Source organism: Kogia breviceps, chromosome 5, assembly GCF_026419965.1.
Source record: "Kogia breviceps isolate mKogBre1 chromosome 5, mKogBre1 haplotype 1, whole genome shotgun sequence".
Taxonomy (NCBI): domain Eukaryota; kingdom Metazoa; phylum Chordata; class Mammalia; order Artiodactyla; family Physeteridae; genus Kogia; species Kogia breviceps.
This window is the reverse complement of record NC_081314.1, coordinates 37,498,398-37,524,432: the sequence shown is the minus strand read 5'-3', so window position 1 is coordinate 37,524,432 and position 26,035 is coordinate 37,498,398. Positions and strand designations below refer to the sequence as shown.

The 26,035-nt window shown below is 44.6% G+C and overlaps 1 protein-coding gene across 1 annotated transcript in view; it reads right to left on the bottom strand.

Annotated features, from left to right (window-relative positions):
• The window catches only part of UBE2E1 (ubiquitin conjugating enzyme E2 E1), a 72,334-nt gene extending 57,950 nt beyond the window's left edge, over positions 1-14,384 (bottom strand). The window contains exons 1-3 of the mRNA XM_059064638.2: positions 14,195-14,384; positions 12,987-13,171; positions 8,948-8,998 (exon numbers count right to left, since the gene is read on the bottom strand). Coding sequence (XP_058920621.1) covers positions 8,948-8,998; positions 12,987-13,138 — 203 coding nt within the window. The 5' untranslated portion in view covers positions 13,139-13,171; positions 14,195-14,384. The remainder of the gene's footprint in view (positions 1-8,947; positions 8,999-12,986; positions 13,172-14,194) is intronic.
• Positions 14,385-26,035: the final 11,651 nt, after the last annotated feature.

The window sequence follows — 26,035 nt, the reverse complement described above, 5'->3', positions numbered from 1 at the left end:
GCTTCAATGTCTTTTTCTATAGAACTTCTTTTGGGTCCATCCCACATCAATTTTCCATCTATCAAGTTAAATAGATACAAACACCCAATTTCCTGGTCTTACACATAACGGTCATCATTTCAACGGTGGTCGACCCTATTGGGACCTCTCATTGACTATTACTATTTAAAATTTAGTACTGACACAGGTCACTATAGACAACCAGAGGTGACACCTGCAACAAATGCAGTGCTGATGCTATGTAAGAGCTGGACAACACAGTCTCTTTATTCTGGCCTGGTCATGTTCCGGTTCACTTTGTCACGTTCAGGTTCTTCAGAAAGCAGACAGAGGTCAGTTTTTGACTACTTTGTTAATTCAAGTATCAGGGAACATTATGCTGCTTCAAGTAGCAAAACCCGGTGATAGCTTTCAGTTATGTCTGGCATATGAAAACTGTCGGCTTTGTAGGACTTTCCTGACTGAGTGAAACATCACTCTGGCCTTCCACAAGTCTGTCATCTATGTAGTGTGGCATGGACACTACAAGCAATTCACTGTCACTCACATATATGTTTCAAGAAAGGAGCCATTAGCACACAGCGGTTCCTGGATTACAGTTCTCCAGCAAGAAGCTCTGATGAGCTTCTTAGCCTTTTAGAGTAGGAAGTTTCCCAGAGGATTAGAAGCATATTCTGACACCAGTTACTAGGCCCTTTGTTTCACGTTAGAGCATGACTGCATAAGAGAGGCTGGATAAGAATGGGCCCATTATGAAGCCCTGTCTCACTCCACTGATGACGGGGAATGTGTCAGATGTCTCAGGCGGTGCCAGCATCTCCGACATAACCCACTCTGGAACAGCTCTGGGATGTGGGGAACGTCTCCAGGAAGCCCAATTTACTTAGCACCCCTAAACCCATGCTCATTTGTTGGCAAACAATAATCCTAAAAAGTCAAAGCATGCAAATCACAGGTACTGGCATTTTCTGTATACATCTTCCCAATCTAGCCCACAGCACCATCTTTTGTATCACACTGCAGTCCAGAGCTCCTCTGTGATTCCGGGAAGGTGAAAATTGCCAAAAGCGCTTGGGTGCCAACTTGGAAAGACTGCCAGCGACGGACAGCAGTAAAATGCAACAGCAATTTCCCCAGCTCTTGCCATTATTTTCTGAAGAGGGTAATGAGGACGTCCCATTAAATCATCAAACCCAAATTAGGTTTTTGTGTTTGTACTTTAATTTAACAAATATGTATTGTTGTTTATCCACTCTCTCGAACAATGTCAGGATGCAAAGACATAACCCCTGCTCTCAAGGAACTTGAAGTCTCCCAGGAAAGAACAAATCAAAGAACACTGGGGACACGTGTTTTTTTTCAAGTAGCTGGAGTGTTAGTCAAGGACCACGAAGGCTTCCAGTCCTCTAGAAAGTGTCCCTCCATTATCAAGTTTAGGCCACCAGCCTTACAAAATACACGCTCTCCCACTTACAGCCTCAATTCTATATTCTACCACCTTCTCTACAGTCGTGTTCAAAAAACACTGCATCTCTCTCTCTCGCCTTTTCACTTTTTTCCTCTCAGTCTACAAAGCATAACTTTAACCTTGACCTCCCCTAGGGCTCGCAGCTCTCCTCCTACTTTGCGTCTTTTTTCTCCAGGTCCTCTCTGCTTTCCCATCCCTCGTCTGCAGCATCCTTCAGAGCACAAGTCTCCATTCTCCTCTTCCCTGGGCGACAGGGTGCACTTTATCACCCACTTTCAAATCTAATGTAGACACTCAAGGGCGGTTCCAGCCTCAGCCCCCAGCCAGCCCACCTCAGACTCAATGCATGGAAACCTAAACACACAAGCGTCACGATGCCTGCACCTCACTTTCAAATGGTTCCGCAAAAATAAATATATGGAGATGGGACCGAGGCAAAGCAAACAAGGCGAAACGTTAACGGCTGATGTATCAGGGTGAAGGCTACTGTTCCCTTCAGTATTCTTTCAACTCTTCTGTGGTTTGGAATTTTTCAAATTTAAAAAGTTGGGGGAAAAAACAGGTACGATCAGAATCAAAGACAGAAATCATGGTTCGTGCCTTTTAGGGAGTTTATAATCTATTTAATTTGTCTAATCTAAAAGTAGGCTCCTTTTTTTCAGCGACTGTGAAGTGGCGAAGGTCCTGGCTGGGAGAAGGAGGTCGGATCTCATTGTCCTCCCTGCTTCTCGACCCTCCCCTGAAGCCCCTCAATAAAATGGCTTGATCCCAAGGAAAAAAAAAAAAAAGTAGGCTAAGTAGATCTGCGAGTTCAATGACGGATTAATAACAAGCTCAAATGTATACTCGCAATGCAAACGTCTACCGAGGGCCTACCGAGGAGCAGCAACACACTAACAGCAGCAACACACATTGCACGTGGGCAACAAGGCACATTATTCACCTCGTCTACGTCTGCTGATGGCGCCACCATCTCCCCCAACACCCAAAGACCCCTGACTCCTTTCAAGTCCTCCACATCTAAATCAGTGGCCAAGTTCTCTGATTCTACTGCTGTCCACCTCTCTCCCCTCTCCACTTTGCTGGCCACCATCTGTCCCCAACCCAGGCCCACCTGGCCTCCCACCTGCACTACTGCAGCAGGAGCTCCACGCAGCCCTTGCTCTGTCTCCGTCCAGACACTCAGCTCTAACAGGGATTACACTGCCAGCTCAAAAGGGTGTCAGCTATTCTCCAGTATAATGCATTCAAGGCCCCCCGGTGACACCGAGGACGCATGTTTTATCCGTTGGTTCCCGGGCTCTTTCCCGTCCTTGGCCGCAGGTTGATCCCCTGCCACCCAGAAGCACCCTCGTGCCTTTCCTCCGCGATGCCTCTGCTTGCGCTTGTCTCCCCTGACAGGTGTCCCTCACTCTTCCCACCCACTTCTCGTCTCCTCCCCTGCTCCAGACACACCCCCGCACCCGGGTCCGAGTAATATGTCACTCCTCTGAACCTTTAAAATATGTTATATGCATTTACTAATACTTTCCAAGTGACTTTCGCGTTTCCAAGTACGATCCAAAATCTGTACGGGCATTTCTCACCATGCTTACTAGACAATGAACTCCTTAAGGCAGTGACTTTTCACATGTGACAGGCACTCATGGTCTGTGACAGGAATCTAACATCCTGTACCCGAATCCCGAAAAACTGAAGTGTTGCCTCCTAAACTATAAGCAATTTTCCCTCAAAATACCGACAACATTTTAACAACAGTATAGTCTTATTTATTTATTTTTTTTTACTTTTTTGGAGTGGTAAAATATATAATATAAACTCTGCCATTTTCAACCATTTGAGAGTGTAAAATTCAGTGCCATTAATTACACTGACAACATTGTGCAACAATCACCACTATCTGTTTGCAAAATTTTCATCACCCCAAACAGAAACTCTGTCCCCATTAAGAAATAACTACCAGGGCTTCCCTGGTGGCGCAGTGGTTAAGAATCCGCCTGCCGGTACGGGGCACATGGGTTCGAGCCCTGGTCCGGGAAGAAGATCCCACATGCTGCTGAGCGACTGGGCCCGTGCGCCGCAACTGCTGAGCCTGTGCTCTAGAGCCTGCAAGCCACAACTACTGAATGAAGCCCGCGCGCCTGGAGCCCATGCTCTGCAGCGGGAGAGGCCACCGCAATGGGAGGCCTGCGCGCTGCAACGAGGAGCAGCCCCCGTTCACCGCAACTGGGGGAAGCCTGCACGCAGCAATGAAGACCCAACGCAGCCAAAAATAAATAAATAAATAAATGAAATTTAAAAGAAATAACTACCCATTCTCCCCTCCCCCCCACCTCTGGAAACCTCTCATCTTTCTGTCACTGTGAATTTGCCTATTCTAGGTATTTCATGTAAGTGGAGTCATACAATATTTGTCCTTTTGTTTAGCTTATTTTCCCCAGTGTAGTATTTTCAAGTTCATTCATGGTACAGCATGTATCAGAACTTCATTCCATGGGACTTCCCCTGGTGGTCCTGTGGTTAAGACTCCATGCTTCCACTGCAGGAGGTGTGGGTCCAATCCCTGGTCAGGGAACCAAGATCCTGCCTGCCATGCTGTGCGGCCAAAAAAAAAAAAGTCATTCTTTTTAATGGCTGAATAATGTTGCATCATGTGTATAGACCACATTTTGCTTATCCACTCATCTGTCGACGGACACTTGATTGACTTGGTTGTTTCCACTTTTTGGCTACTATGAGCAGCTAGGAACACTGACTCAATATTTGTTTGAGTCCCTGTTTTCAAACCTTTGGGGACTACACTTAGGAGTAGAATGCTGGGTCATACAGTAATTTTTTTTTTTTTTGGCCGTGCCTCTCGGCATGCGGGACCTTAGTTCCCCGACCAGGGATGGAACCCAAGTCCCCTGCGGTGGAAGCGCGGAGTCCCAACCACTGGACCGCCAAGGAAGTCCCCCTACGGTATTTCTTTTTCACTTTATGAGAAACAGCAGCAGTACAGTTTTACAATCCACACACGTGGTCATTCGGTAAAGCACAACAGCCGCAAGAGTTCCTACTCATTTAGGAAACAATTCACTTTTAGACAGATTTCTTTCCTTCCTACCCACTCGGGCACCAGGTGATGTTCTAATTTCAGGAACCTGACCCTGGTTTGGGTGCCACTTCGATTTGTTGACACTCCAGTCTCCCAGTTCTCACTATTTTTCCACACTACCTTTTACACACAAAGGGAAGCACACTGTAGTACTAACTCTCCAAATAACAATTATGATGATACTAAACATCATTCAGATGTTGGAAGTCACACTGATATCCTTAAGGCATTAGCAGATGAATGAAAGATACATAAAAGGAAGGGTATTTTTCAGCAGGTAAGATGATACAGGGTTTTGTACAGGATGACTTCTGTTGAACCCACTTCTTAAACCCAAACAAGCATACAAAACATGCTAAACTTGGACGAGATGTATAAGCCTTTACTGCTGTGAGAAAAGGATCATCTCTTTTCATTCCAAGGTTAGCAGCCTGGGATTTCTAAACTGACATCTCATGATTATTACCACCAATGCCAGGAGGTTTTATAAAACCACAAAATACGACAATGTAAATTCACAGAAACGATCTGTGCTAACTTGGAGCATCTCTGTGCAAGGGTCAGGATCAGAAGAGGTCATGAGGGGGATCCTTCCACTTTTTACTCCACAACTTCTGCACTTCAGCTTTTCAAAAACACACATTCTTATATCATAATTGTGTAATGGCCAAAAATTGTATTTAAAATACAATCAATCAATAAAATACAATCAATAAAAGGCAATGTTAGGAAAAAAGTTGAGCTATTAAAAGGAGCTAAATGGGCAATTCCAACAATGTCACCATCTAACACAATCAAAAAAACCTCTAATCTCATTTGAACTTTACAATGCTATGAGATAGGCCAGCCAGGTATTCAGCCCTTTTAGTAAATGAGGAAAAGAAGGTTGAGAAAAAACTTCTTAGACAACTGCTTGACTTTTTTTTTTAATGCTCTTCATGTGAGCCTTTACATCATCTTCCAAAATGGGCGATTTAGCTGTAAAACTTTAAAACCAACTGTATCTGATTACATTCTAGTTCTCCCCCCCAAATAAAAAGCATTGACTTAAGTTTATATATTTAGGAAACAGAAAAATAATGGTCAAAATGTAATAAAGTCATATAAAAGGAAATCTTACTTTTATTATTCTCCACCATGCTTGAAGTGTTTAATAACTTCCTGAAGACACTTTGTCCTAAATAGAACCCCCTCCCAATCTTAATTTTTAGGTTTCAAGGCACTAAGTGAGCATTTACTCATAATTCCAATATATCTATTAAGTGAAATCTGAAGTTTAAAGGACTTGGGCAAAATGTGTCATTTATTATGTGCAGACATACTGCCTAGACATTTATGGCTACAGGTTAGTTACATAGCTATAACTAGTCAATTAAGCAAAGCTTGAGCCCCAGGCTATAAATAATAGCTACAAAACTGACTGTAGTGGCCCAGAGTTCATCAGCTATCTAAAAGGCATAATTTTACAATCCAATGCTATAGGAAATCATTACAGTAATTAAGACAGCATTTTTTCCTAAATGATTAAGAGCCAAAATTCAGGGAAAAAAGCCTAACAACCAAAAGCATGGTACATGAGTTGACAGACTATTACATCTGTACATATAAATATAACCAAACAGTGCAGAGATACCAAGGAATGTGACTTAGATGGCAATATACAGCAACTTTTAAAATTCACTTAAAATACTTCTGACCTCGTCATTGAATATATTCCACATTTTGTTCTAAAAAAATCTACTCAACATAATATAAAACACTGAGGATTTACCTTGATGTGCTCATACATTATTAACTTTTTTAGAAATTGCATTTCACACAAGTTTTGAAGTTCAGTAACTTTGAATTCAAATATTTTTGCCAAGTGTTAAAATTACTGAACACATCCAGTACACCTTCAGGAGAAGGCACTCTCCCATTGATTTGCAACAATCAATGGTTTATTGAGAGGTTCCTATGTGTCCACTGCTGTATTTTAATAAAGTAATGTGTTTAAATTTAAAACCACACACTGAACACTGACTGAACAAAGGCAGTTCCACAAAAGCTTAGTGTATATAAAATGTTAATTGAAAGCTATTTCACTCATTCAAAACATAATTTACAACTGGTGAAATAACAACTTCATAAGAACCAAGCTTTCATGTGGAATAACATTAAGTATAAAAAAAATGCATACATTCAATGGATCACTTAATTCACACATTTTAATTGGAAGCTAACTTCAAAAAGTATCTGCAAATTATCCATTTCCATCTGAAACAATGTACATTAAAACAGTAAATAATTCCATCCTATAAGGTACCAACACAAAACATAAAACCAAACTCATCTAACTTAGCTGAATATTGGGGTTACTGAATAACATTCTGTCAGTAACACTAGTAAGCCAACCAAAAGTAGAAATTACAGTTCATATTACTTAAGCAGCCCTACTGAAGAATGTCTTCAGAAAATAAAGCAGTTTTTACTTTTAAAAGTGTACATAACACACATTTCTCTCACAAAATAAAAATGCCTAGTGTTCTCTCTGAAATCAGAGATATTTTTTCAAAATGTTTTTTAAGTATGTCGAAGTTTGTCTCTCTCCCCCTCACCCTCCACCCAATATCCATCCAGTTTGGTGCTTTGCCTGACCCACAGGTGATGTTCAGAGGTTTCACCTTGAAGGCATAATTAGGAGGGTTTTCCAAGGATAAGAAGTTCTACATGTTCAGCAGCACAAATCTCTCACATGTGAACTCAGCTAAAATGGTATGAAATAAGTGTACTTTTCCGATTGTTTAAAAAGTGATTAATTCCATGAAAATCTTCAAATTGTTTACAATTTTCAATTTCATTGCACTTACAAGAAAGCCATTTATGCCTTGATACGTGTTATAAGTTTTGAAACCATGTTTTAAAAACTTGATAACTTGACCAGCTAAAGCTGTCTGAACTCACAAGAGACACATGGAAGAGACATCATACCAGACAGGGGCAATAAGTACACAGCGCAGATCTACCAAGGGGAAAGCCCATGGATTCAACACAACCAACCAAGGGAAGCTCCAGGCCTCCATCGGATGGAACAACGATGCCACTAAAGTGAAAAACGAAACCATCCCAGCCCTAGGCCTGACCCATTTCTCCACTGTTCAGGAACAAGAGTCTGAAAAGATTCTTAACAGCCATGAGAGAAATCCTCCAGAATGATTAACTGGTTACAAACTATAGTTTAAGAGCATTTCAAACTCAAAATGACTTACTTTCCTTACAAAACAGGGACAAAATTTTACTAAAGAACATCTCACACCTGACCAACGTTAAGAACATGTTACCAAAATGACAGTATTAAAGCTTCCATTTACTCCATTAACCATAGTTTAGAAAGTTCAGTGTTCATAAGCAAAATATTTCATTTCGCTTTTCAATATTCCTGAACATTTCCACAGGCTCCCTTTAAATTCTGTGTAAAGTCACTGAATATTTTCTTGTGGGTAACGAATTCTTCCTCTACCTCTACAAGTTTAGGACACTTCCAAAATCTCATATCCCATTCCAATAACAAACCTGAGAACTGAGAATTAGATTAACTGTTATACTTAATTTTTAAACTATGGGAGTAATAGAATGGAACAATTAATCTCTCTCAAATGGCTCTGTTGTAATGAAAGTCCCTCCTCACTTCACTGTTGATTTAGTAAAATCATCAAGTCTTCCACCTTGACTCAACAGTAACTGAATGGCTATTTTAAATAAAATCAAGTCATCACCAAATCCTTCAAAAGCTGGTATCAAATTGTTTTGAAACTGAAACACACATTATGTATACAGTCTGAGTAAAGCAATTTCAAGGAAAAATATCCCCATGGAAGAGTTTAAATCTATACAATAATTTAAGGCAAAACCTTTTTATCAAAGCCACAAATTATGTCCTGAATTGTTCTGCCCAAAGTCCAACAAAATTTATAGAAGTTTGAGGATCCAGTGCTTGATTTAACTCTATGCTCTATCAGCTTAGTAGAGAGCATGAATAACAGATTAAGACAGCAAAGCAATTTTCTAAACTAAAATGTACCTAAGCATCTAAAAGGTTTTACATCATCCTTAATGACCTATCAAAGATCCCTGACCAGGCGATCATACATCTTTGAATTCACTTTACACATACGTACAAGGGTCCACTCCAAATAAATCCACCACTTCTCTTCGACATGAGACTGCATGGTCAGACGCTCATCAAAACGTTATACTCAGGTTATTCAATTTCAGCTGTTAACTTGATGTCAGAACCCAAACAAGCATTAACCAAAGAACTGAAGCAAAAGTTTATAATGACAAGAAGAAAAAACGTACAAGTTTAAACAGAAAAAAAGAAAAAAAATGTAAAGGGAGCTTACCTGCAGTTGGGTGGAGGGTCTAAAGTGATGTCCGCCAGCTCCTTCTGAATCCTGGAGACAGAAAGCGAGGGAGACAGAATCAGGGGTGGGCGGCCGCCCCACAGGGCAGACAAACCGCCCCCCGCACCCCAACGCCGCGGCCCAAGCTGCCGGGGAGCAGGACCTGCACCCCGCGAGGAAAGAACCGGCCCCACCCGGGCGGGAGCCCCGGGCCTCCACCGCCCTGGGTTCGAATCCTGCCTCACGCACTATGGCAGCACTATTTCTCACCAATTTCCACTTAGGAAATCATTTTAAAGCTCCTCACTCGCAGCTAGTTTCCGGAATTGTATCACAATGTGTGCGGGGGTGGGGGGGGGCGAGAGAGAGCACGTCACCACCACCACCCCGGAGCCCGCGGTCGGCCCCCGACCCAGCTCTTCGGGTTCCCTCCCCCCACAAAGCTCCCCCCACCCCGGGCCGCCGGGAACCTCGGGTGCTTCTCCCACGCAGAGCGCCCCCTCCAGGCCAGCGGGCATCTCGGGTGCTCCTCCAACCGCAAAGCGACCCACCAGGCCGCCGGGCACCTCGGGTGCTTCCCCCTCCCACCAGAGCGCCCCCGCCAGGCCGCCCGCGTCCCCGGGGATGAAGCCAACATGGCCGCTCCCGGCGAGGCCCCGCGGGCGCTGGCTGACCAGCCACCGCCGTCGGGCTGGGGGCGGCGCGAGCCGCACGACGGACCCCGGTGGGCCGCCCCGCCCCCGCCGGCGGCCCCGCCCCCCTGCCCGCGCGCACGCCGGCCGCGGACGAAGCCTCGGGCCAGGTTGGGGATCCCACAGCTCGCCCTCCGCCTGCCTCCCGGACACCCCGGCCCGCGGCCCGCACAGGTGCACCGCCCGCCCGCACCGCCCGCCCTCTCGGCTCACCTGCCCGGCCCTGCTCTAGCCCGGACACCCTCTCACTTCTCTTGGGCCTGCACCCTACACCGGCTCAGAACCCGGGACCCCCACCCAGTTTCCCATCTCCGCAGCGGCCCGCGACTCCACAAAGAGCCCATCCCCCACCCCTAGGCCGACGCCACCAGCCACTTCACACCGAGCCATGGCCTTTGTCTTCAGCTTACCTAGGCGCTTCGAACATCAATTCCTACGACAAAGTTTGAGGCCTTTAGGCCTCCTCCACCTTCTAAACGGAGCCTTCTATTTTTATAACCTTTCCTGCTCCTATCATATAAAGCCCTAAAGGTCTATGTTACAACTTAAAAATCTCACGGAGGCAGCACAGTAGGAAAAAACTAACACACACACACACATACATACAATCGCAATGGATGCTTTTCTCTTCCCAGAGGTTTTCTGAAGGTAGAAAGACAGGCTGGCTAGATGCAATGGGGAATACAAGGTTTTAGAAGACACTGTTCTTTCCATTTATAAGTAAAGAGAAATTTACTTCTGATTGGGGTGCTGATTAGGGAAGTTTTTTCAACTTTCCTGTTCCCTACAAATTCTGGTGAACTTTAGAAAGGGCTTTGCTCACTACTATCTCTGATTCCTACTTAGCTGTGTCCTGCTCAATTCTATTGCTATCAATTATCATTTCAGTTCGGACACCTTGGCATCCCGGCTGTTTGACTCATTATTGCATGTCAGACTAAAAGTTTGGAACCCTGGCTTCCTGATTCTTTACCTCCATCTACTAGAATGACTGTATATGTTAAGACCTATGTACACGGGCCAAAATAACCTCCCCCTGAGTACAACTTTTATAAAACCACACATTGACTTCACTTCTCCTTGTCAACCCAACCTCTCCTATAAAATATTCACTGAAAAGGTAGCTGCTTCTTTAATACCTAAGAAGTATAATATAATGCCAGACAGCTTTGTCCACTTCATCTCTATGACCAACACCCACATCATTTCTACAGTACTGGTAAAAGATTCATAAGAGTAACCCACACATATGTTCCAGAGTCATTCTTGTCCAGACCACCCTTGATGGGGGCTTTTCCTTTACACGTGGACTCAAAACCAACATGCCATTTCCAACATGCAGTTAAGTAACCTTCCGTCTGCCAATTCAGGTTTCTCTTTCATTCTATCTCCTGGTGTATGTGTCTTCTCCAATTCTATGGGCAACACCTACCTTCCAAATTAACCCATTTCCCAGAGCAGCATCTATAGGGTCCCACTACCATCACTTTTCCCCTTATTCTTTCCTGGATACACTGTCCCTCTCCACTTTTTTACCTTTACCATTAACCATAGCTCTGCTTTGCACTAACAGCCACTCTCTCAGCAAGATTCGCAGGGAGCTAAAACTGATGTTAACTTTACAGATAAAACTGACGTTGATAGCTTCCCACCTTTCATTTGTTTTACACCTACCATCTCTTTCTCAAGCATTTCCAAATGAGTTTTTAACCTCCTTAGTGTATATGGACAAATCGTGTCTAATGAAAAAAATCCCCTCTGTAATTTGCTGACACAAAGCAGACTATTTTATATTTGATGACTGTGCCTTTATCCTCAAATATACTCATGTACACCAGGGATATGCAGCAAAATATAAAATACTAATGATCTAAAGCACATATTCTACCCTTTAGGTCAGGCCAAAAGCTGCCCCAGCTTAGACAAGGGAGCCCAGAAACTGGGGCGAGGGGTCGGAGCGGGGGTGACTTAGGAAAGCCCCATCCAAAGTGGGCAGGTAGAAGCCAAAATTCTGGGGGAGAACCAGCACAGGAATAATCAAGGAGAGCCAGTCAGGACTCCTGGGAAGCTGAGACGCAATCAAACTAACCCTCTGAAAATAAGAACAATCTTGCCAAGACATCTTGCCACTTAACTCTACACCTCTACGCTGTTTACAATAAGCTGAAGTCATTCCTTCATCCTCCTATGGTCAGGTCACCAAAGCACTTTACCAACTTTCCAAATTTCAAGTCAGGGAGAATGACAGGACCAACTTTCAAACTCTGAGAGTTTTGGCTCACTACTCAATGGAGAGATCTAAAGCCTCACGTTCCATTTTATTTTACATTCTTTAAGACAGATACGTCTCTCTAACCTATCATTTGGATTCCTTACTATCTTTCTGGTTTGCCACTTTAAAGTTTAATGACTGTACACCTGACAGCAGAAGGATTTATGAAAAGGTATGAGGGTTCCCAGGAATCTGCTAGAGATTACTTTAAGGGTCATGGGATCAGAAGATACTGCTACTGAAAAAAGATGAAGGTAAAAAGTAGCTTCTTCCAGAAATGTAAGAGGACAAGAAGAAAGAAAAAGAGCCACTTTTTGAATTCATCTCGAAAACAAAAACCAAAAAACAACTGCACAGCCTAAGAGAAGAGAAAATAGCATGAAAAAAATTTGAGTTCCCCTGAAATTTGGTAAACTGAAGTTCTGAAAGAGAACAACAAAGAATACCCAAGATAGCCTAAATAACAATTTTACATCGTTTATTGATTCATCCACCTGCCTCAACTCTCTAAATCAGAAACATCTCATTAAATTCCATCCAAAAACATCTATCTCCACCTATTACATGTTTTACTCTGCTAATGTTAGTTACTCCTTATGCAATTTGTGAAGAAAGCTCTATTCAAAACAGATCATATGTGCAACAGGTGAGAAGGAAGTAAGATGGTAATAGAATTCGCTGTGATAGAGCTGTCCGGGCAGGTATTAGTAATTAAGTGGGATGCCAGCCTTGGGGAGGGTCACAGATTAGTGATTATAATAGGACAAGTCATCTGAAATCAGATTTGGGGGTCACTAATAATACTAACAAGAATTCTTACAAACTGCAGCAAGATATGGGAAAGGCAAGCCACAACAGCTGCGTGTGGACCATGATTAAAAGAGAAAACAGAAGAGGCAAGAAAGAAAATCCATTAGGCCTTCCAAGGCCCTCTTTTTCCTTTTTAAAAACACATAACCCATGGGGAGCGTTTAAGCTACCCTCCTTGGAGGCAGACCAAATGCAGCAAGAGGCAGTCCGTTCGGGAAATAGGAAGACTGCTAGGGTTGGGGCGGGCGGTGGGGGGGTACGGTACCTCTTGGCGCTGGTGGAGAGGAGTTTGGAGTTTTTGCTCATGCTGACTTTACTCTCCTTCTTCTTGGGGGTGTTTGTTTCTTTCTCGGTTTGCTGGTTGGAGGACGAAGATGAGGAGGAGCTGGTGCTGGCCCTCGAATCGTCATCCGACATAGCGAACCCCCCACCCCACCCCGCAAACAGCCCCTGCAGGGGGAAGGAAACAAAACAGAAACACACAAACCATGCAGCCAGTGTACAGAAGGAACTCGGACGCTGTCAGGAGGGCTTTGGCCCGGGGTGCACCCGGCCGCCCACCGCCCTCCACTCGCTTTCCAAAGTCTTCAGGCCCATCACGGCTTTTGCAAATCGTACGCTGCTTATTTATCTCTGGCCCCAAGTGAGGGACGCGGTGGGAAAACGGTCGGGGGCGCAGCAGGCAGCCCCTCCCTCGCCCCCCGGGGCTCCCCTCGGGGCAGGGAGGGGAGCAGCCGGCCGGGCGCGCGGGGTGCCCGGCTGGAGCGGGCAGGGAAGGTCCAGGCGGCCGGCCGGCCTTGGGCTGTTTTTTCGGCGGCTTTCCGGGGGTCGCGGGGGACCGGAGGGCCGGGAGCGGAGTTTGGCGAGGTCGGGAAGAGAGGAGGGCGGAGAGGAAGCCGAACGGGGGGGGGGGGGACGGAGACGGGGAGCGGGTGCCCGGGTGGGGGAAGGGAGAGGCCAGCGGGGGGGCCGAGGCGGCGAGGCCCGAGGCCCCCGCCGCGCCCCGACGCCCCTCCGCGCCGCCCGCCCCTCGGCCGTCCGGCTCGGGGCTGCGCGGCCGGGGCGGGGGTCCCGAGCACACGCCCGATCGGCACCCCCGGTGGGGGGGTGGGGGGACTCGGCCTCCTCGGCGGAGGAATAACAATGAGCCCGTCCGCCCCGGAGGGGTTAATCCCCGCGGGCCCCCGCCCCGGGGGAAAACGGGGCTCCCCCGCCTCCCCTCCCCCGCTCCCGGCCCCCTCGGCGGCCAGCGGGGGGCTCCCGGGGCAGCGCTGACAGTTCCAGCCTCGGCGCCCCCCCGCCCCCGACGCGGGCTGCCCCCGCACCCCACGCGGCCCGGGGGTCCCTGCCCATCCCCCGCGGGCGGGCCCGGCCCCTCTCCGGCACCCCGGCCCCGTGCCCGGCGGCGAGGGGTGTCCCCGAGGCCCGGCGGCGCGGCCGGGGGGCGGCGGGCGGCGGGGGGGATCCCCGTACCTCTCTTTGTGTCTGGCTGCTCCGTGCCGCCGCGGCGGCTGCTGCTGCGGCTGCGGCTGGGCCTGGCCACTCGTGTCTCTCTCTCGCTGGGAGAGAAGCGGAAGTGCAGCAACAGCAACTATTAAACAGGCAATGGCTTCCCCCAGCCACACACGCTCGCACACACTCCTCCTCCTCCTCCTCCTCCTCCTCCTCCTCCTCCCCGCCCCTCCCCCACCGGCCCGGTCCCACCCACCCGCGCTCCCCGCCCCCTGGACACCTCCGGGGGGTCGCGAGCCCCGCTCGGGGGACCCCGGGAAGCGCGGCGCCCTCACCACCCGGGACGCCGAGCCAGGGGGCGAGGGCTGTGAATTTCCTCTCAAGTGTTCTGGGGACCTCCAGGCTCCTGGGCTGGAGCGGGGAAGCCGTTCCGAGACGCGGGGGGGCGGGGGGGCGCCGGGAACTGTATGGAATAGGGCAATCACTAGAGGCAGTTCTTCCCAAAAGGGCTTCTGGAAGGGGCGGGGATGGCAAATTGGTTAAAAAAAAAAAAAAAAAAAAAAAAAGATGGTAATCTGGTGGCCAGGACTTTGGACTAGAGAATGCCCGGGAACTCCTAAAAAAGTGATCAGCTTAAGGGGGAAATTAGAAATCCTGCAACAGGGTTTCCTGTGGACTGACCCTGGCTTCTCCCTCTGGCAATTTACCTTCCAGGAGCAGAGGTCGGTTTAGGCACGCCTGTGAGAAAATCCCAAGATAGGAGTTTTCTGCTCAGGCACGTGCAATTTTACGATTGTGGATTCTTCCAGTCACTTTTTATAGAAAGAGGTGGTGTTTTATAAAAGGGATACAAAAGATTTCGTGACAGGTAAAACCAACCGACTGTGACAGCCTCACAAATGCGAGAAATCAATGGGAATAAACCCTATACTAGTGAAGGAGACTGGATTTAGAATTTTTGGTGTCGGAAATTGAATTAAAGTTTGGGGGGCCTGCTGTACCTTCTGCAGCGGCGATATAAACGCTATTCAAATAATCATAATATTTCTATAATAGTCCTTCTAATTCTTCTGAATTGTTCCTTATTTAGTATTTTTACGAAGATTGATTTTTTTAAGATTAAGCCATCAAATTACAATATATTTTCTCACTTATCAGTCATTTCAGTTGAAGGAAATTGAAGAGATAGGTGCCGTGTCACACATACTAGTAGGTCTGGTGCTTTCAGCAACTGTCCAGTCAGATTTCCATGGGCCACTCTAAATTGTCTCATTTAAATTGCCATCCTTTTCCATGGCAACAGTGTGGCTTCAGTTACCACAGGACAACACAAGCTATAAAGCCCGTGGCATGTCCACTAAGCAGGAAAACTAGCATTCTTACTACCACCCACCTCAACCCCTTCTAGCACTCAACAGGAAACTTCAACTTTATTAAGACTCAAAGTAATTGTGCAGACTTCTTGCTCAATCCTTACCAGGAAAGCTGTATCTACCAAGAACTGTCATAGAATCAAGAGGTCCAAAAACTGAGAAAAATCCGTATAGGTCATCGTTTCAGCCTCCTACCTTGGAGCAGTCCCTCAGTCACTCAAATGCCTAGAAATTTTGAAAAGATCCCAGGCGTGTGTTTGGTTTCAGGAGTCTTGGTAGAGGATATAAAAATAATAGCATTCTCTGCTGTAGGTTATTTGAAAACAACGCCCCCAAATCTCCTTAAAACCAGGTTGTATACTTTTTGTACTTCTGATGAAAAAAAACATAAATTCGAGAGAAAACAGTGAGCAAACATGAAACAAACTCAGTTGGGATGAAAAAAATAATCTGAAGACAGTTATTAAAATTGAGACTTCCTCTTACGAAAATTTTGGGTTCCTGATACTTTAAAATACATGTCCATAGTGTGAGTACAACCAGTAAAAACTCATATATGTATCAAGACGAGCTGGCAGAGAATACAAGAGAAGAGGTTTGATTTGCAGATGTGACTGGGATGGTGGGTGAATTTTTTCTTTAATTTTGGTTGGCATAAATCATATATTTGGATACTAACTAATAATATTTTAAAAAACTGAACATAGTATTTTGTGTTGCATTGTTGATGCTTGGATGAGACTGGTCCCTGGGGAAATAAATCACGTAATGGAAGGGCCCCTCCTCTATAGGGAAGCGCTTTCCCAAGCTAGTCTGGAGGGACACTAGCTCTCTTTTGTGTACTAGTCTTTCTTATCTCTAACCCTGGTTAGTGCTTTATGGTTCGGGAATGACCTGCGGAGGGGGAATGACAACCTCAAAATGTTTAGAAAAGAATCTGCTGCTCTTGAAAGACTATTCTTTATATTCAGATTATTTTACATATACAGTTGTCTCCGTCATAAAAAAACAATAATTCATTTGTAATCTTCTAGCTCTCTACTTATTAGCTGCAAGGCCTAAGGAGATAAATTGATCTCTCTAAGCCTCCCTTTCCTCAGCTATGAAGGGCAATACCTGTGCTGTACTCGCTGGTCGGTTGTAAGAAGGATCAAATGTGTATCTATAGTAAAAGTGGTTTATTAACTGTTACTCAGAGTATTAATAATCCCACCCTTATTTTACTTCTCAGGAATTTTGTTAGGACACGGGGTCTTTATGACTTAGAATTGATGACAATATAGGAAACCTTCTAAGAGAAAGATCAGGTCGAGGAATCACAGGATTTTATTTCCAAGAAGGGGCCTAAGATAGCTTTGAGTTAAAACTCCTCATGCTGCAGATGAAGAAATTAAGGCAAAGGAAGCCACCGTGTCTTGTCCAAGGTCAAGCAGTAAGTCAGTGGCAGAATTGTGACTGTGGCCCATGATGATTTTGCCAGTCCTGGCAATGTTGGGGGGTGGGGGGTGGGGGTGGAAAGAGTCTCAATTACACTGAAGAACAATATATTAAATATAAAAGAATTCTGATAATATTTTAAAGAACATATTAACAATCAAGACAGGTGGGAAAGTGGGAAAAAAATGGAAGCGAGTGAAGGGAATCACTGAATTTATAACATTGACTTGAATCAATTAATGACCCCTACTGAAGTTCCCTACTCCCCATTCTGAGAATAATCCTTACTATTTCTTTATTTCATATTGACGGGTATATTTGAAGTAGGTAATACATTCTCATGCTATATTATCCTAAAGAAACTAAAGGGTATACCACGACAATATCCCTCGGCCCCTGCCCCCAATGCTGGGGAAGTCAAGTGCGGGCTAATGTGCCCATATACAGTGGCTGCTTTGATAGAAAGCCTCAATCTACATTTAAAAGACGCATTCAGCCACAGAGGCCATGTGGTGCAACACTGTGACGTCCCTGGGCTTTGAAAAAGTGGGCTCCAGTTTTTATTAATGCCTATTCCTGATTCTCAGAATGCTCCAATCCTCTTCTTCAAGCTATCTTTAGAGTATCAAGTACGTTTAAGTAGAAGCCCTTGAAGATCAAGGTATTGACTGATCCCTAGGAGGTGAAATGACACAGTTGATTCAAAAGAAAGAGACCCCGTCTAACTTTGGAGCACACCTATTTCTGGCTTGTTGCTTACACGGAACTTCACATATTTCATAAAGGTGACCATTCTCTTTGGCCAATTTCACATCCAAAGAATTGCCAAGCAAATTTGTTAATATACATATATTTTTTTTAAGTTACCCTATGGCTGGATAGAAAGGATTTCCTTTTTTTTTTTTTTTTGTCAAAAGAAAAAAACTTATGTTTGGCATGTAAAAAGAATTTCTATAAAGCTTTTCTGAAAAGGTGGATTCACTGTGGATTTCAGTCCACTTGTTTTATTTTATGATGCTCCTTTGCTGAAAAAGCCATTCCTTATACAGAAGGATAAGGAAGGTTTGCAAAGAAGGGTCAATTCATGAAGCCTAATGAGATCTGGGGCTTCTATCGTCAATTTGGGTCGTTTTTCCACAGGCCTTTTTATCAAAAAGCACTGATCCCTTTGAAGGACCCTAAGCATTGTGCGACTGTATTGGTCCTGAACGTTGCTATCACAGGAAGCTAGGACAGAGCTAAATTATTTTTTCTACCACATGGAGGCATTGAACAGCCATGTGATTTTCAAAATTTACCAAGACTTGATGAGAGTCTAAAGCTTTCTTGGGCAAAGGCAAAAATGTTGGTTTGATGTCGACAAATGGATAGTGCTTAGTATGAAATCATTCTTCTCAGTTTATAATTTAGCATCTACTCTGAGGGGCCTATTCTCTGAACACACTGGCATTCAACCTCCTATATGTTTTTGATAACCTAAGGACAGACTGTATTCGAATATACTGGATTGCAGCTTGAGCTGTTAGGTTCATTAGTCTCTGAAACCTTTTCTTGAACTGAACACTATTTCAGCTTCCTGAAATTTGGAGGAATAAAATAGTATGGAAAGTTACTTTTATTTCACGCTCTTAATTATCTATTGTGAAACGTTTTTTAAGAAGATCAACTTCCCCACAGTTCCATGGTGTGGCAAATCTAGAATCAAGGATCCAGTTTTGAATCCAAAAGTTACCTCAATAATTGCAAGGCCCAGTAGCAATTGGCAGCAAAGATACCCATCTTGACTTGCTAAGCCTGCTTGATGCGTTCTGTCTTTGCAGCAGACGGTACTCATGTCTCAGCCCCAAATCAATTAATCAACAAATATGTATTAACAGCCCTGTGTATGCTAAGCACAGTGCTGGTGCATGGCAGACATAAAGTCTATGGGGTATCCTCTTTGCCTCCAGCAAAGGCCAGGGAAGAAGGGATTATAACTGAACCTAGAACAAGTAGGATTTGAAAAGATGGAGAGGCATCACCAGGGACTGAAATGACATTTAAAAAGATATGGAAAACATCAGGCAGATTCAAAACATTTTATTTTTAAAATATAAATATATACAAATGATCAAATACAAAATATTTTATTATTGGAAATTAAAAGAAAGAAACTGGCCTTTATTCTTCAAAAGTGTCGCTGACATGAAAGACAAACACAAATTGAGGTTCCAGATGAAAGGGGACTAAAGAAACATGAGAACTAAATGTAATATATGATCCTGGAACAGATCCTGTACTAGATGGAAAATGGAAAAGACAATTATAAAGGACATAATTGGCTCCACTGAAAAAATTGGACTATGGAAGTTAGATTTGATAAAGGTATTGTATCAATGTGAAATTTCCTGAGGTTGACAACTATACTGAGGATATTCTTGTTTTTAGGAGATACCCAGTGAAACATCAAGGGGTAAAGAGGCAGGATGTCTGAAAACTATTGCAATAGCTCAGAAAAATAGATGACAATATGTGTGTTAAAAAGAGAGAAAGAGAGAGAGAGAGGAAGAAAACAAATGTGCCAAAATGTTACAAGTCGTTGAATCTGGGTAAATGATATGTGGAAGAATGTTCTCTGTATCAATTATTCTTGTGACTTTCCTGTAAATTTGGAGGGAAAAACTGTGGTTACCTCAGAGGAATGAAATGGGGGAAAATGGAGGTAAGACTGCCAACTCATTACATATCCCTGTACTGTTTCACTTCTTAACAGAAGTGTGCCTTCTTTTAGTATGTTTTAAAAATCGAAACACTAGGGACTTCCCTGGTGGCCCAGTGGTTAAGACTTCACCTTCCAGTGCAGGGGGTGCAGGTTCGATCCCTGGTCAGGGAGTTGAGATCCCACATACCTGGAGACCAAAAAAGTGAAACTTAAAACAGGAGCAGTATTATAACAAATTCAATAAAGACTTTAAAAATGGTCCACATCAAAAAAAATATCTAAAACATAAATCTTTAAAGAAGAAAAATATATGGAAGCAGAAAAACTCAGGAAGTGATTGGGGAGGCCATGAGTAGATGAATTTGTTTGAAGGACTTAGAAAAGTGAGTAGTGGCTGGAAGGGTGAAACATAGTCACCTCGAATTTGCAGAGGGCTCCACAGTGAGCCGAGAAGCCTGGATTTCATTACAGGATAAAAGTACAAGAGAAAGACATTAGAGGTATTTTAGCCTAAGGGCTGTTTTAAGAAGATTAGTTCGATAGAAAAGCCAGGAAGGAGAGGAAGAAGTCAGGAAACCAGGAAGAAGCCCTTGGAGGAGTCTGGGCTCAGGGAAGCAGCTCCTAATTCCTAATTCTCTGTGCTCATTAATCACTGTTTAATGCTGAAGCTCTGGGAATTTAAATCCCTTGATAGCTGAGAACATGTCTGCTTAGAACTATTCTAGAACAGTGCCTGGCGCTTAGTAGGCATGCAATACGCAACCAAAGAAGGCAGGAAATGAACACCATCCTTGGCTTTAATAGTGTTGTTCTTCCCTATCCCACCTTCTCCAATGTTCCATCATTCACAGGTGTGTGATTACACCATCAAGCCCTCGATAAGGGACGTGTGGGGTCTGTGCTGCTGATCCCGGGGAAGCACGAGTGGCCCCAAGATGAGGCCTGAAGCGACTCCCAGCCCCCAAGCATGGAAAGGAATCCCAGCCTTGACATCAGGGTTACAGAACGCCAACCTGGAGGAGCTCTGGAGAGCATCACCCAGTGTGCCCTGTTGTATTAACAGGGGAGGAAGCTGAGGTCCAGAAATGCTAGGTGAGTTTTCTAAGGTCAGGCAACTAGTTAGCAGCAGAACCAAGACCCCTCCCTTGGAGGAATGCAAGTGGACTCTGGGGTCTTGCAGAAGCCACACCTCCACACCTCAAACATGGGGTGCCCCCGGGGAGCCCAGCAACCAGAGGTAAACTCCAAGGAGGCGAGCACGCTCTCATTCTGTCCACCCAGCACTGCTCTCCGTGGACCTGGTCTGCGTCATCGTCTGCCACATCCCCTCATCCGTGGACATCAGGCCGGGCACAGAATCACTAATCCAGCACATGTGTGCGGGCACACACACACACACACACGCACACACACACCCCTTGCTTCCTGAATTACACTCACTGAAATGAAGGCCATCCTTAATCTTACAGTGAAGTGGGGACAGACATTTGCCCCACATGACTGTGAGGCTGGAAGCAAAGATTCCTACATGCCCTTCCTAATCTCTGACTTTAAGAAGTCTCTTTAGGAACAGACTGGTGGTTGTCAAGGGGGAGGGCATTGGGAGAGGGATGGAGTGGGAGGTTGGGATTAGCAGATGTATATATAGGATGGATAAACAACAGGGTCCTACTTTATAGCACGGGCAACTATAGTCAATATCCTCTGATAAACCATCATGGAAAAGAATGCATGTATATGAATAACGGAGTCACTTTGCTGTACAGCAGAGATGAACACAGCACTGTAACTCAGCTTCGCCCAGTTTCCCCCTGCCTCACCCTTCCCCACTCCACCACCTCAGGGAGGAGCGCAGGGCAGGGCAGTTAGGGAAGGAGCAGACCTCTTTCCAGATCCAGACTCCCTCTGACTAGCTGTGAACTCTGGAAAGTTCTCCAACCTGCCGAACAAACTGGGATAATAAAACCCATTTCATAAGGGTTTTTTTCATTTTTTTAATTGAAGTATATTTGATTTACAGTGTTGTGTTAATTTCTGCTGTACAGCAAAGTGACTCAGTTATACACATATCTCTACATTCTCTTTTTTCATATTCTTTTCCATTATGGCTTATCATAGGCTATTGAATATAGTTCTCTGTGCTCTACAGTAGGACCTTGTTGTTTATCCACATAAGATTTTTCGGGGGACTTCCCTGATGGTCCAGTGGTTAAGACTCTGCCCTTCCGATGCAGGGGACACGGGTTAGGTCCCCGGCTGGGGAACTAAGATGCCACATGCTATGTGACATGGCCAAAAGAAAAAAAAAGATTTTTCAGAAAGTTAAATGAGAAATGTCTGTAAACTGCTTAGTCCAGGGCCTGGCATGGCCTAAGCTATCATCAGTTGAATCTAACACGTTGTCCTGGGCTAATTACTATTTTTCAGGACTTAATCCAGTGAACTCAGACTTTCTTTGGCTGTTCCAGAGTTAATAAATGGGAAGTACAAGCAGCCAACCTGTATACTATTTTGGCTTGTTTTCTGTCGCTTGGGAAATTGCAAGGGGGGGGACCCCTGCCCTATTCCAGCTCCAGCCCAAAGGTCACGCCCTGGGAGCTGAGTGGCCACCTGCTGATTGGTGGTCATGGTGGCACGAGCCTCTGAAAGCCTGAACAAACAGGTAAGTCAGAACACGTCTGGGTTTGACCAGAAATGTTCTTCTTTCCATGAGTGAGTCAGAATGGCCCAAGCACCTGATGCTCCCGCTTAAATTGTTTTACGTGTCAGGATTTTGGCGGTACACAGGCCTCTCACTGTTGCGGCCTCTCCCGTTGCGGAGCACAGGCTTCAGACGCGCAGGCTCAGCGGCCGTGGCTCACGGGCCCAGCTGCTCCGCAGCATGTGGGATCTTCCCGGACCGGGGCACGAACCCGTGTCCCCCGCATCGGCAGGCGGATTCTCAACCACTGCGCCACCAGGGAAGCCCCTCTCTTTCTCTTTAGATGGCAAGTTAGTCCGGCCTCTTCAAAGTGTTAAATCAAGAGTCCTGAAAGGAAACCGACTGTGTGCAAGCTGGGATTTTCAAAGAAGTTTAAAACGCAAGGAACTTCTCTAGGAAGTTTGTCAATCACAGTATGGACAAGTATGGAAAATGTTGGTGAAAATGTTTAGGCTCCTTACGTGCTGCTTCTCTCCCATAAGAGTCACACATTGGATTTCTAGAAGTAATAACACCATCATAATCGGCATTTTTGGTTTGAAAATGTCTTTTTTTTTGCAACCTCTATGAGCTATTCAGGTTCTGTCCTGAATTTAGAACTGGGTAATCGGGGTAATATTTGTCCTCTTCTTAGAGTTCTAAATTTTTACTATATTCAGGGGTTGAAAGCCATACCTTTTATTTGAAAACAGATTTTTTTTCGTATAATTACATAAAGTAGAGATTTATATTCAGAAACCCTCCAACAGTGGAAAAGCTAGTTACTCACAACTCTGGGTCACTCCTTGGCACTGCTGTGTCCTTGAGTGATAGAGGTGGGAAAATTAGAAGGATCCTTTCTAAGACTGAGATTTACGCTCCAATAATTAGAATTTATTTAGTTCCACTTTTGCCTTTGCTTAAAATAAATCCTTGGGATGGTGGGTTGGTCTAAGAGGTGTATATCTAAGATGTTATTTTTGGAAACTGCTAGAGAATGAAATGAAAACTTGTGATTTTCCTTGAACTTGGCTTGAGAGTAAAATCAAGATTTTATGCACTTGGAGGTGAATACATTTACTTTGCTCAGACTTTCTCACTTGTAAATGAGTGGCTTAGAGCACAGCCCAGAATCGGGAGTTCAAATTCTATAGATTTTTCTTAGTTCTGTCCCCACTTATGGATCCATCTTTACCAAAATCATCAACCACCCTCTTAATTAAAAAAAAAAAATTGCTTGGTGCTCCAACACGTTTACATAAAACACATGTATTATTATTGATACCATCCCACTGTTTATTTATTGCACATCTAAATACTACACAGTTTAGGTTCGGCCCTTTATCGGAATGGCTAGAGAGGCTTTCCTTAGGAGTATAGGGTGTTTTAGTTTAGTTTTGTTTTTTAAATGGGACTTTTGTGTCCTTGCCTTATGAAATATACATGATGTGTAAGATGTGGCAGGCAGAGCTGTCCTGTGTGTCACCAACACTGCGTGGACATCTGGACGTGTGCTGTGCTAGGCCATCTCTGCAACAACTTTTAACACACAGCTTCTGCTTTCTAAAAAGTTCCACTTTTGTCTATTTCGTTTGTTTCCTTTTTATTATGAATATTTCAAACATTCATAAAAGTAGAAAGAATAGTACGAGTATCCGCATATACTCATCTCACTACCTACATTCAAGAATTGATCATATTTTTCATATTTGTTTTTTGTTTGTTTGTTTGGCTGTGCTGCACTGCTTGTGAGATCTTAGTTCCCCAGCCAGGGATTGAACCCAGGCTCTTGGCAGTGAAAGAGTGGAGTCCTAACCCCTGGACCTCCAGGGAATTCCCCTGCTATGTATTTTTATTTGCTAAAACATTTTACTATTTTTTTTTTTTTTTTTTGTGGTACGCGGGCCTCTCACTGTTGTGGCCTCTCGCGTTGCGGAGCACAGGCTCCGGACGCGCAGGCTCAGCGGCCATGGCTCACGGGCCCAGCCGCTCCGCGGCACGTGGGATCTTCCCGGACCGGGGCACAAACCCGCGTCCCCTGCATCGGCAGGCGGATTCTCAACCACTGCGCCACCAGGGAAGCCCTGCTAAAACATTTTAAAGTAAACTGATATCAGGACAATTTACCCCTAAATTCTTCAACCTGCTTCTTCAAAAAATAACCACATAACCATTATCACACCTGACAAAACTAACAATAACTCTGTAGTATTGTCTAAATATTCTGTACACATGCAAGTCTCTGATTTCCCTTTACGTTCAAATCAGAATCCTATTCAACACCATGCACATTGGGTTTGTTTTGTCTCTTTTAACCCAGAACCATCCTCAGCTGTTCCACCTCTCCTGCCTTTCTTTAATGGCAGCATTGGCTTGTTGAAAAGACACAACCAGTTTGTATTGCAGAATGTTCCCACATCCTGGATTTGCTTGTTTTTTCTTGTGGTACCATTTACGTGACCCCTTGATCCCTTCTGTATCCTGTAAATTTGAGTTTTCATAGAAAGGTGTGATTTATTCCAGTTAAACATTTGGGGCAAGACAGTCCAGTCATAGGTGACCCTGTATACTTCCCGTTGCATCACATCAAGAGGCAATTTCTCCCTTAAAAGGCATCTCTTGAGCAGCAGAAACATGTACCATTTCTCATGTGTCCTTTTTTTTAAAAAAATTAATGTATTTATTTTATTTTTGGCTGCATTGGGTCTGTTGCTGTTCGTGGGCTTTTCCCTAGTTGCGGTGAGCGGGGGCTACTCTTCGTTGCGGTGCGCGGGCTTCTCATTGCGGTGGCTTCTCTTGTTGCGGAGCACAGGCTCGGCTCTAGGCACGTGGGCTTCAGTAGTTGTGGCTCGCGGGCTCTAGAAATGCAGGCTCAGTAGTTGTGGCACACGGGCTTAGTTGTTCTGAGGCATGTGGGATCTTCCCGGACCAGGGCTCGAACCCGTGTCCCCTGCACTGACAGGAGGATTCTTAACCACTGCACCACCAGGGAAGTCCTCTCATGTGTCTTAAAAAATACCACTGGCCCTGAATTCAGAACCTGTGAAGGTCATTTAGCCTCTCTGAGCTTCAATTTTCTTGCTAGATACAAAACCCATACAATCGGTAGGAATTGGTTCCAGGATCCCTATAGATACCAAAATCAAGGATGCTCAAGTCCCTTATGTAAAATGGTGTAGTTTATGCATACAACCTACTCATCCTCCCGTATACTTGAAATCATCTCTAGGTTACTTATAATACCTAATACCATGTAAATACTATGGAAATAGTTGTAAATGCAATGTAAATGCTATGTAGATAATTGCCAGGAAGCAGCAAATTCAAGTTTTGCTTTTTGGAATTTTCTGGAATTTTTTCCCCCAAATATTTCTGTTCTGCGATTGGTTGGATCCCTGAATTCAAAACCTGGGAGGTACTATTCCTATCATCTCTGTTGTACAGGTAAGAAATTGAGGCACAGCAAGTTGAAGTAATTTTTCTGAGGTCAAAGAGCTGGTGAGAAGAGGAGGTGAGATGTAAACTCAACCAGCCTGACTGCAGAGCCCACGTGGGAAATGGGAAATCACGTAAGTACCATATAAAAGCGAAGTATTGACACAGTAATACCAGGTGTTGCATTAGGGAATGGAGAGGATGTTTTTCTGTTTTCTTTCAGACTCTCACTGATG